At 37.5% G+C, this 12,030-nt stretch overlaps 1 protein-coding gene across 5 annotated transcripts in view; it reads right to left on the reverse strand.

Moving 5' to 3' along the window:
• Positions 1 to 3,770: 3,770 nt before the first annotated feature.
• Positions 3,771 to 12,030, reverse strand: part of SPHKAP (SPHK1 interactor, AKAP domain containing) — a 70,367-nt gene continuing 62,107 nt past the window's right edge. For 2 of the 5 annotated variants that reach the window (XM_061365199.1, XM_061365200.1), the window contains exons 9-12: positions 10,720 to 10,806; positions 8,644 to 8,696; positions 8,375 to 8,559; positions 3,771 to 5,948 (exon numbers count right to left, since the gene is read on the reverse strand). In XM_061365199.1, coding sequence (XP_061221183.1) covers positions 5,805 to 5,948; positions 8,375 to 8,559; positions 8,644 to 8,696; positions 10,720 to 10,806 — 469 coding nt within the window. In that variant the 3' untranslated portion in view covers positions 3,771 to 5,804. Of the gene's footprint in view, positions 5,949 to 8,374; positions 8,800 to 10,719; positions 10,807 to 12,030 lie in introns of those variants that run through there. The other 3 variants (XR_009727211.1, XM_061365202.1, XM_061365201.1) reach the window with 3 other exon arrangements.

Raw genomic sequence — 12,030 nt, forward strand, 5'->3', positions numbered from 1 at the left:
GAGCTCTCCCCACTTCCTAACAGAGCACCTGAAACTGCACCTGGTCTTTGCAGGGGCCTAGCAAAGGAGCAGAGCTGACCAGTGGCTTCCAGCAGTCTTGGAACAAGGATGAAGAGGAAAAGAAGGTAGGATCAAAAAAGCATGTGTGTCGATCGAGAGAAAAAGGGAAGAAGCAAAGTGTGCAGCACTTTATGTTGTGTATCTCTGGGTGGTTATGGACTTGACTTCTAGATGTTACATTTAATAGGAAGTTACTAACGCTGATGTGTTCTGACTATCTCTGAGTGCTTATGCTTGCCAGCATCCTTGTGTGAAAATGAAGAAACAAATGTGCCTGTCACCACTTGGCAAATATCCTGGTTGTTTCAAGCAGTGACATGTTGGGGGAGAACTAAGCAGTGTGCTGCAGATCATTTAAAATTAAACCTTCACCAGTAGGCAAAGTGGCTGATATTAATGGTACCGTAATGCTTGTGGTGTTTCCTGATGTCTTGTGCAAAGATTTAGGATATCAGAATTGTATTAGTAATCCCAAACTGAAAGAGGCAAGAAGGGCAAGGCAGTTCTCTATTGCTTGAAAATTGCCCAGTGTCCCTGGATCAGTTTGCACCTGTGCTTACAGGTGGAGGAAAATGTGTAATGAAATGTGTACAAATACTGCTACATAGTTAAAAACTAAAACTTGACTTCTTGTGTGACCATCAAAAAGTAAAAAAAATAATATCTGGACTGTGATTAGAAAGTAGAGGTTTGATTTTTATTTTTTTTCTCAATATTTCAGGCTAGAATATTTTCTTTTGTCTTTTCCTTTATGCTTTTTCTCTCATACTATGCTAGTGACCCAGGAATCAAACATCTGAAGTAGATTTTGGCCTTGAGCTCTTGTCCTATTTTTATATGAAATTGTGAGTGACTTGAGGTTTCAAAGACTAAGCGTTGTACTGGGAGGCCATATGGGTTCTATTTCTGCATCTCCCTGGATGCACTGAGGAAAATTGCTTTTTGGGCTGAGTTATCCAGGTTTCCTGCTCAGATATGAAATACTTTCACATCTGGTGTGATTCATGGCTCATGGCACTGCTGAGAAGTGTTCTGGCTTGGCACCTCATAAGAACTTCAGTAGTAATCTATGCACCATCATATGAATGCTTTGATGTTAGGCTTTCTGCACCTTGGTTTACTCATATGAAGTTTTACTATATTATAGAGGTATACATTGGGAGTGCATTGTATAGATATATCATCTTGAAACCATTCTTTGCCTCTGGTAGCAGTTTGATCCTCTTCTCTAGTTCCACTTCAGTCTGCACTATTAAACTAGTGTATGTGCATGCTTTAACTGTATTGTCTGTGGTGCCCTTTTAATCTTATAAAAACATATGCCTTCTACATACCTTACACTCTCCAAGAGGCTACTTTAATTGTTGGGTGTTTGGATTGGGATGTGGCTTTCAACATTATCCTGAAATGCTGGCAAACTGGATCCACTGTGACCTCATTGAAAAGGATGACCTCTGGAGACTCCTGAAATGTGCTTTAGTAAGGAGTGACTGTAGAAATCATTTAATGTATTGTTTCTGTTCTTTAGACCTCTTCATCCTTCCATCATATACCCCTATAAATATGTGAGTGTGTTTTTCTGGGAAAGAAAGCCCTTAGCCTGTATCATGTAACATCACAAGGACAGATTTCCATGTAAGCATACAATGTGTTGGACTGTTGATGTATACTTGTATCTCCTGAGATTCATGTTCTTTTCTGAATAAATGAGGATAATACTCATACATGTTTTAAAAGTGGCATCTTGTGAGAATCTCTCTTTTGCTTCCTTCTGTTGTTATAATTTGCAGTTCCTGGGTAGTTAGTGAGAGGATATGAAATACGTCCTTGATTATATTTGTTGTCCACCATTATATAGCTTGGTTATATTTTCCAGTTTGCTGCACTTTACTGTCTGAATTTCAGCGGATGCTGGGAGGAGTATCCATCAGCCAGATCTGTCTTCATGGCAAATTGTTTTAATTAGTTTGATAGTCCAGCTGCCTAATTCAACTGTCTGTCCTGAGGAATGCTGTACAGCTGTTAGTTGTTTTCTGAGAGCCTGTTTGATGTGATGAGTGGATCTGAAAAACTGAAATAGTAGCATTATGAGTTTGCTTTAACCTTCACTTAGGAATGGTTCTGCCTTGAATTAAAATTATTAAATTGGCTAGTATGGATGTGCTTTTTTCTCAGTTGAAATTTCTTTTGCTTATTAAGTAGATCATGTGGGCTCTATATTTCGATGTTTGTTTTTTTTGCTTGGGTTTTTTTGCTGTTGTTGGTTTTGGTTGGGTTTGTATTCCCTCAATGTTTTGAAAGTACGAGTTCAGGGTTCATGGTGACATTCCTATGCTTGTCTGCCACGTAGCTCTGCATGAAACTGGAGAAATAGTAAAATTGGCCTCTCCAGAAGTTACCTGCTGAATTTGATAGGATGGCCTGTAAACAAGTGACCATTTTAATCATAGACACCAATAAAATGGTTAATTTCCTTAAAGACACTATGAAAGTCTTTGGTGGAATGACAAAATTGAAGCAGGTTATAGTTTTTCAGCTTCTAGTGATCCCACCATTAAAAGCACCCTGAACAAAGCCAAACTAAAAATGAAGTTTTAAAATACTGATTTTTCAATGGGTAATTTCTCCTTAGTTTGAATTAATGTGTCTGCAAGCCAAATTCTGCTCTTCATTAGGTGTGTAGCAAAGTCAGCTCCAGGGTGGAAGGCACCTTGTCCTGAAACCAACTTGCAGGGTGAGGAGTGGGGCAGGTCTCGCTGAGTTAGGTGATGAGGCAAGCATCTCTGCTGTTCCCACGGTGGTCTCTGATGGCCAGGATGTCTCATGAGGGGCATGGGGTTTGTGTTCTTTAGTAAATTGTGGTGCATCTTTTCCAAGTAGCTATAAGCTCCAACTTGAACTTAAGCACAAGTATTGCAACCTCTCATCTGTGTCAACCCTTTTTATTTGCTTTGCATCTGGCTTGTGTGAGTTCCATTTGTTGGATCCTAGTTTGTATTGGGAAAGATACTGAGTAGTCATTCCCTTTGCACTCTGGTGATATTAACAACCTGCATCACGCTTATGTGTACAGAGAGGCTGAACTGTAGATAACTTGCTCTGTGATTTTCAACTAAAACTGTATGTAATATGATGTTCTTATTTATGTGTATTTAATTTTGGCTTCATTTTTTTTTCAGCCTGTTTTAGTGGTGGACAAGTCATGCTCTGATTTACTCAGCTAAGTGTTGGTTTCCTTTTCTGTTTAGAAGTAGAAATAAATTCCCTTATACCTAGGCAGTAAATACCTGTACAAATTTAAACAAGCAGAAGAAACTGCTGAACTTCTGTGTCTGACCCACCTGCCTGCTTTTGCAGGTACTGAAAGCAGCTGGAGAAATCATTTGCAGTGATTTTTCTGTGTTGGGAGTTATTTGAGGGTTAGTTCACAGCAATGAACACGTAATTTCTTTTTATTCTACTGTGATATTTAGAACACTATGATTTGCCTCGTATCTCTTGAATGAATTGTGGAACCTAAGTAAAGCCATAGCTTTCATGCTGAGGTAAGACCTGGAAGTTGCCCTGGCTTCTTTTGGTCGGGGCCATGGGTCAAGATTTTCATTCAGAAGCAGAGCTTTTAGAAGCTACATGGATGGCAGGCAAATGTTATTTAATAAGTCAAAATCCCCATAGTACATGATGAACTTTCTAGGAAGGCAAAGAGAACACACGTTATAACACAAATTTATTTCTGAATAAATTGCAACATTAACAACTACTGTACAGAGAAACTGCATCACACTGTTACAACTCCATCATTATATTTGTGCTTTGTAGGATAAGTAAACATTTATTCTATCACAGAAAAAACTTGTACACTGACACTAACTGTATTTGGTTTAAAAATAAATACACTTTCCCTTTTATTGACTCAAAGCACTTTATAATACTTGGTGCTTTTTATTAACTTTCAGCCTCAGAAATGCTGAGCATTCAGAGTTGTCACTCATGTTAGTGGGAATTACTACCCAGTGACTGCACAGTAGTGTTCAGTGTATGCAATAAAATGACCTTTATTTCACAGTAAAGCAACCTTCACTGTTTTGTGTATGTTGCAGAATAGACGTAGATTAGTCATGTTGTTTAATGTTCCACGTTAGATTTTGATTCACGAACTATTATGTGTTTCATAATGAGTGATGCAATCATGCAAGTTTAGGAATGGTTTTAAAGATAAAATTGAGAATATGGCTCTTTCATAAATTATTTTAAACTACTTTAAAATTTTCAAAAATATTTAGTGCAAAAGGATGGGTTTTTTTCCCATTTTCCCAAGAAATATTACAGAAGCATATACTGTTATATGGAAAATAAAACATCTCTTAAATATTTTATTGGGAAAAGCAGGCATGTTTTCTATTATGCTATTTAGGTAGAGCAAGAGGAAAGATAAATATTTTCAAAGAAACAAATAATAGAAGAACTCTGATGTGATAAATACAATTACCTTTAAATTCAAAACCAATCTCTTTGGCAGAATCAAGAGAATGCATCATTAAGTGCATGATACTAACAGATCATCTCAACAAGACGATACCATAGATTATTTTATCAAACAGTCATATAAATATTATACTAATGTGTATTAACACATATAGTCCAAACACTTATATCCAAAATGAACAAGTATGTCTGATGAAATTCTAACAATCATTTTGCTTTCTTGGAAGTTACAAAAATTAACAGTAAGATTTTTATGAGATGGTACTGTATTCAAATATGCATAATTTTTTTTTTCAACTTAGTAACAATTTATTTGGTTAAATTAAAATTAAAATAGGATTTTTTTTCACTGATTTTAACTGATACGTAGCATGTTACATAGTGCTTTAAATAGAAGCACTTCACGTAACAATCGTAATATCGTTACGCCCTTTTACCAGGTAGAGACACTGAGGCACAGAGGTGAAATGACTCGCCCAAGGTCATGTGAGGACATGGTCTGTGGCAGGACAGGGCTTAGAAACCTGCTGCCTTGGCTCACAGAGCTGTTTTCAGGGACATACCATGCGTAGCTATGCTGAACTGCACTGCCTCCAAGTGAAAAGGAGACAGGTTTTTTAAGGGTAGTAACTGAGAGTCTAGATTTTATTTCCTTGAGAAGAAGACAGGAATTGGGAATGGTTATGGAACAGAATCACATGGAAACAAACTAAAATGTGCTTTCAGCAGCTTTTTGTTGTGTTGACTAATGGCAAGTGTTCAAAAGTTTTTACCCCTTAGGTTACGGGGATAAAAAAAAATTATTTATCTAGGGATATGTGCATCTCTAGGCATCTTGGAACACACTCTGGTTCTAATAGTTAAGCTGTAAAAATATTGACAATTAAAAACTGAATGTTTGTGTACTATCCCATTTTGGCTGATCGATTTAAACCAACTGATGAAAGTGGAACATATTAGACATTTAATTAAGCCTTTACTGTATAGCCCATTAATACAGAAGACTAAAAAAATCCATCCCCTTCTGGTACAGTACACCCTATAGCACAATATATCACAAGCCCCTCATGATACAGAAAGATACAATACACCTTGGTTTCACTTAGCTTCTTCAGTTCTGGAACAGCCATGTGCTGTTTCTCTAGAGTTTGTATATCTTTGCTCATTTTATTCAGTGGCATTCAGAAATCGGAGTGTTACACAAACCACTGCTTATTTAAACTGGAATAAAACAAAAATGATGAACAGGTTGAGCTTTCTTAACCCAGCTCAAGAAGCCAATCAAACAAGCTTGGTGTCACCACTTGGCCTTCCTCACTGAGTTTGCAGTACTGCACCACGGCATGAAAGATATCCCCCACTTTCCAGGACTTCCGTTGAACTAATTGCACAACATCTGAAAACTAATAAAAAACCAAAACAAAACACGCTCAGGATTTGCTTAATGCTTTGCTAATGTTTTGTGAAATTAATACATACAAACCATCCTTTGAAAATGCACTGCTGTGAGTAGGAGTAGGCATGGTTCATTACACAGCAACATACAGTTTCTTTCTATTTATAAAATTTAATTGCTGAAGCTCCATAGCTCCCCAAAGACTGGCCACAACTCGATGTTTTCTAGATGAGCTGCTCTCAGCAATTATTTCTTATTTATCACAATGAAATTAAGAGCAGTGAAAGTGAGCTTGGTAAAGGATCATAACTTTCCTTGTTACCAACAACTCACTGTGAAAAGAATGGAAGTGTGACTATCCAGTTTGAAGAATTAAAAAAAAACAAAAAATCCCACTTCTTTACCATTTGCTAATTTTAATTTCTATTCAATTTCCTGGATTTCCACATATCCATCCAATAGTGTATTAAATATTCACATAGTACTGGTGAGAGGAAATTCTGGGCAAACTTCTGTCACAAGAAGATATTTGCTACAATTGTGGTTGAATTGCAGAAAGTGTCTGTATTTGATTTTTAACTTTCAGGTCAATCGGAGATTAAATATATATTCTTATGCAGCTGCAAAAAAATCCTGAATTTTGTCCACTTCGTACTTAAGAAGGGACTTCACAGTGTCATACATCTGGTCCCATTTTTTTCTGAAGCACATAAATGAAAATCAAAGCTTTTAATTTCTTTGAAATTCAGTCAATATCTAATTAGCTTGTTCCTTCTATGACTCCAGTTTTAAACTGCACAAGAAAATATTGTCTCTAGTTAGTGTAGCTGTTTGCTATTTACATACTGAAGCTTAAACTTTTAATATGTATTTTAATGATATTTAATAGGCACGTGATTTCCAAAAGCACTGTTGTAGGCAGGATGTGCTTCATTATTCTCTAGTGTATCTTTGCAATTGAATTAGCTGTTTGCCAAAGCACATGGGTAAAGCTGACAGCTGTTTCTTTAATTAGATGCAATTTGGACTGTTGCTGCTGAATGCATTTTAAATTATGTTTATGATTCCCAAATGCATGTACTCAAGAAAATCAAACAATATCCTGGTACTCAAAATGATATTCCCATAAAAGACCAAAATAGTGATTTGTAATACTTTTTTTTAATTTTTTTTATTAATTGATTGGAATTCTAGAGCACTTTTTGAAAGGCCAAAGCTTGAGCTGTTCTTACTGACTGTTCTGGTTATTCCTGAAATACTGTGGGTGTCATTTGGGGTTATCCACAATGGAGCACTTAATGAATCATTCAGGAATAGGAACAGTCTGCACTTCTTACTGCCATTTTGGACTTCAGTGTTGCTCTTGTTGCTCTGGCTTGGACTAATACCTCAGAGATTTCTTGGTTCTAGTAGTCAGTGTCTGTCTGCCTCTCTCTGGAATCAGACGTCTGCTTTTAAAATGTCAGAGGCTGAGCTACACATGAGCAGGAGCAAACGGATACTGACACACATAATACTTTATTGTTAAGCCAGGGGAGGTGCTTCATAGTTTTCATACAGTGAGGCAAAATATTTTAATTTCCAGCCCAATTTTCCAAGTAACAGATGTGATTGCAAATACAGCTCTGCTGGAAACACTGGTTGGTCACTGCCTGAGCTAAAACTGTCTCTCAGGGTAGTGGATACTACAAGGGTATGCCTAGACAGCTAGGTCCATCCTACCTATCCTCTGAACTTTCCATCAGCTCTGATGCAGAAGCCTCATAATCTTGTTACTTTTAGACAGTGGACCTGAGCTAATAGAAGTTAGCTTTCTGTATTTTGCAGTTAAGTCTTCTGTACATTTGGGCAGTGGGTCCATTCTCTGGTGACAAGCAATCCTTTTCTATGAGCACAAAGTGACTATAAAGCCAGTGCTTTTGGCCACAGGCCCCTGTGATGCCCTGCTGTAACAATCTAAGGACTGCCAGGCCCAAGTTCAGACCTGCCTGAGGCTGCCCTAATCCGCGTTGCAGGCAAGGCAGAACCTTGCCCAAACGCAAGTGATTTTTAAGCTACATGCTCAAACTCTGCGTAAGCCATCTGCAACTCTTCAAGTGCAGCCACATAAAAGGCTCTCTGTTAATTCTGACTTGGATGTTGATAACACATCATTGAAAAAGTGAACAGATTCATCAAGGCATGTTAGAGAGCCTTTGGAGAAGGTCTCATGGTGCTACTGTTTCTTGTGCCATAGACAATCTACTAGTTCACATACCTTCAATTCTGACACATTTAATCCGTTCTTCTCTTTCTGTAATAGACAATATCATTGCAATCTTGCTGTAATGAAGATGTTTTTGCATCTCCCATTAAACTCACGAACTTCAAGAACTCATAGTAACTATTGTGATTAAAATAAATTAATAGTATGCCCAATTCTGTAAATACTACCTTTTCAATTCTGTTCTCCTGAGATTTCTTAAAATAGATGGTTGGAATTCCAAGTTCAGAAGCAGCTATCCACTGCAGGGTGGCTCGCAGCTCTGCATCGGGGCACTCTGGTTCCAGATCAAAATTTATCACCAGTAGGTCCTTTTGACAATTAGCTGTTCCCACTGAAAGCCCAGAAGTACTTTCTGGAAAAATAATCCCAGCAGTTACTGTGCAATTACTCATGTTAACTTCAGACTGTATACTTCAATCGATACAGTTCAACTTACCCTCTGTATTTTCTGTCTGTTCTTTAAGGAAACCCTTTTCTTCTATTAATTCACTTAGAAACAAACAACAACAAAGCTTATTAGTGATATTTTGGAACAGTCTACAAGATTGCTTCATGATGGATAAACTTCTCCCTCAATGTAAAACCTAGAAAACTGCAAGAAAAAAGTTACATAGGATGGAATAATGAAATGCTGAATGTATCTAATTTATTTTTATCTGTAAATTAGGAAAAGCTATGGGAATTGCATCATTCTTACTGTAATAGAATAGAGTTCTTGTAATGGTTGTGCTGTGTATTATGTTTCAGCAAGATTTGCAGATCTTTACATTATTCATAATGCAAGTAGATGACATTATGGTAAGACGCAGCAGATCTCACAACCTGGGTGGAAATACTGAAATTCCAATGTCTACATTTTGCAGTGCTATACTCTGTGGCTGAATCCTCTCTAGCTTTGCTTTCTACTTTTATCTTTCATAATTAAACACAATCATAACTATCAATTACCTCAACTACGCTGTTTTTAAATGTATTTGCTGTTTGGATAAACAAATTCTGTTTACACCTTGTAAAAATTTCCAAAGTTCTTAATTTCTTGTGTACCATCTCTTTCCTAAACTGCAGGAAACAAACTCCAGGCATGTGGTCACTGCTTCAGCTTCCATTTCTGAATACAATATCCATGCTTATATATATATGGCAAGGGACTTCAAATTCACTATTGCTGTCACGGCTCTTGCAGTTGTTTCATCGTTTGTGGAGGGACAGCATTTGCAGTACACATTTCCAGACTGTCCCATCCTGCCCTCAATTAGGGGGAACACTGCAGGTATAAGATTTTGTTTCTAGCATAGGACATTACTCTTTATCAACTTCTTTGCCACCCTCATTCAGAAGATTTCAGAATCTCCCCCAAGGCTTCAAAGAATCAAGATTGTATATTCTCATGTAGTGGTTACTGCAAGGTGTGAGGGGACAGAATAAAATGGCAGTATGGTTTGTCATGACTTAGAATCATAGGTGCTTAATGACTTCCTTCCCGTCAGGGTTTTTTCAGTTTTCTGTTTGAACAGCAGATGCATTCTGTGCTTTTGTTTTTTGATTTATTTGTGGAAGTACAAGCTTCTCATGCCTATCAACTTACAGCTGAGAATAGCCCCTGAAAGCTAACGAGGGGACTCAAAAATGTATCCCTTTGCTCTTCAGAAATTTTAGGGAAAAGGGTCACCTTTAGGAATGTGTGCAGGAGGTATCACTTTCTACTGTAAAGTTTGGAATGTTTTAACAAGGTTATTCTACAAATCGGCCGCTGAGAGAGAATGAACATAACTACAGAAATACGAAAGCCCAGATTTCTTGCAAAAAGAAAGAGCGTTTTACAGAAAAAGCAGGGCATTTGTAGCACAATCTGGTAGCAAGCTGTGAAGATTTTCTGATGTCACTGACTTCACAAAGATCCCATATTCAATGTTTGATATATGGTCTCTACACTTCTGCAATGACCATGCCCTGACTACGTTGTGACATTCACCAGCTGGCAAGTTATACCAGGTTTCAGGGTGCCAGAACCTTTTAAGTAGGTACTTACACATCTCTTGATAAGTTAATTGCATGCTAAGTAGAAACATGCCCAGAAACAATAGGTAAGATGTACTTTGAGCCAAATTATTATTGTTACTTGAAAGAATGTTATCGGATATTTTTCCTTTTATTTTAACAGATTCTTATTTGCTTGACCTTGCTTGCTGTTACAGTAGTTTTGATAATATTTGAAGTTACTGGGAGAAGAAAGTTAATACAATGAGAAATCCACACCACAGAAAACTGTATTTTAGTTGGAGCAGTTGGTGGATCCATGCTCTTTTGAGAGATCTGCCTGGGTGAACTTTCCTGGGTAATCTTTCACTCTCTAGTGTTACCACTCTGCACAGAAACCTTCAGGTGCTTTTTCTGAAGCTACCAGCAGGCTCAGCAGCAGGTGCAAAGCAGGGCTTGGCACATTTTAGGTGGTGTAAATGATTTGCAGTTAAAGTTGGACTAAACATCAAATCTCACTTCAGTGACTACTTACTTAATCGTAGGAGAAGATGGCACGTTCTCCTGATAAATTTCCAGGTCCATAATGCCAAGACTGCTAGTAGTACTGCTGTTACCATTGCTGACAAAGCAAAAGTTTAGATATTAGTGCCAAGCTGCACTGAATATGTTCCCATACGTCCTTTTTGTAATTTACTTATGTACAAAGCAAAGTGAAGAGGTGCCCTCTGTTATGCAGAGTTCCACAAAATCCATTCCACTCAGCAAGTGGTTCCCAGAATGAAGCACACTAATCTGCTCAAAATAATGAGGCTTTTATAAAAATAGTTCTAGATAGAGCACGTATCAAGTGATGCTTTAAACTGGAGGAAATAAAAAAAGTGGACTATCTTCTTGTGAATGCCTTATGCAATGAACGTTTGGCCTCAAACAAAAAAGCAGTCTGTGTGAGTCCTTGAAAGGAATTACCAGGTATGGAGATGCCCTGGAAAAACCTGCAGAGATTGAGATACCTCTGAACATGGTGAATTATAGCAAGGCATTTGATTTCCCATCATACTACTTACCTGTTGGGTGACTCCATGCCTGTAACCAGCAACAGTTTCAGTGTATTATATCATACCTCAAATTCTATCGGGGATCTGATGGAACCCACAGGTACAGTGACAGCCCTTTTTGTTTCTGACTACTCTGAAAGACAGATTTTCATTATAGCCAGTGCCCACTGGGACCAGTAACAAGAAGAAGTATTCTCCTTGGCTTTTTCATAAGGATGAATTATGACATCTGAGAATATTTGGAAAAAGTAGTCCCAATTCACTTTATAACATCATTATAAAATTGATAGTGAATGTTTATGCAGCTATTGTGTTAGTCTTATGGGCAGGTTGTGAATTTGCTGGTTGCAAGTGAATTAGCACAAACCAGTTCTGTGAGCAAGTGAACATGAACCGCTTAATTTTTATCAAAAAAACCAACTAATAGTCTTCTTTCCTTACATTAGAAAGATTGATTAGCTCTTTTCCCCATCAGGTTTTTCTTAGTCAGTGTCAGAATGCCATGCATTCAGACTTGCTGTAGCAATTTCTGTTTAAGTGCAGAACCAAGAGGCGCAATGCATTAGCTCTCTCAGACCAAGAACTTTGTTAAAGGTTGATACTATAATGATGGCATGAATGTTCACCCAAACTGACAGGTTTTGCTCACTATTTTTTCAGCTATCCAACAGTGCTCTCTGACAGAGACTCTTTCTTTCCTTTGCTCATTATTATAGTGACTTCCTTCCTTGTCATTTTGATGCACAAGAGAAAGATGTAAATACTTTACAGTATTTTAAAGCCTAATC

The sequence above is a fragment of the Neopsephotus bourkii genome, unplaced genomic scaffold (genome assembly GCF_033783945.1).
Source record: "Neopsephotus bourkii isolate Nb327-2 ecotype Australia unplaced genomic scaffold, CSIRO-AGI_Nbou_v1 NB_1279, whole genome shotgun sequence".
NCBI lineage: Eukaryota > Metazoa > Chordata > Aves > Psittaciformes > Psittacidae > Neopsephotus > Neopsephotus bourkii.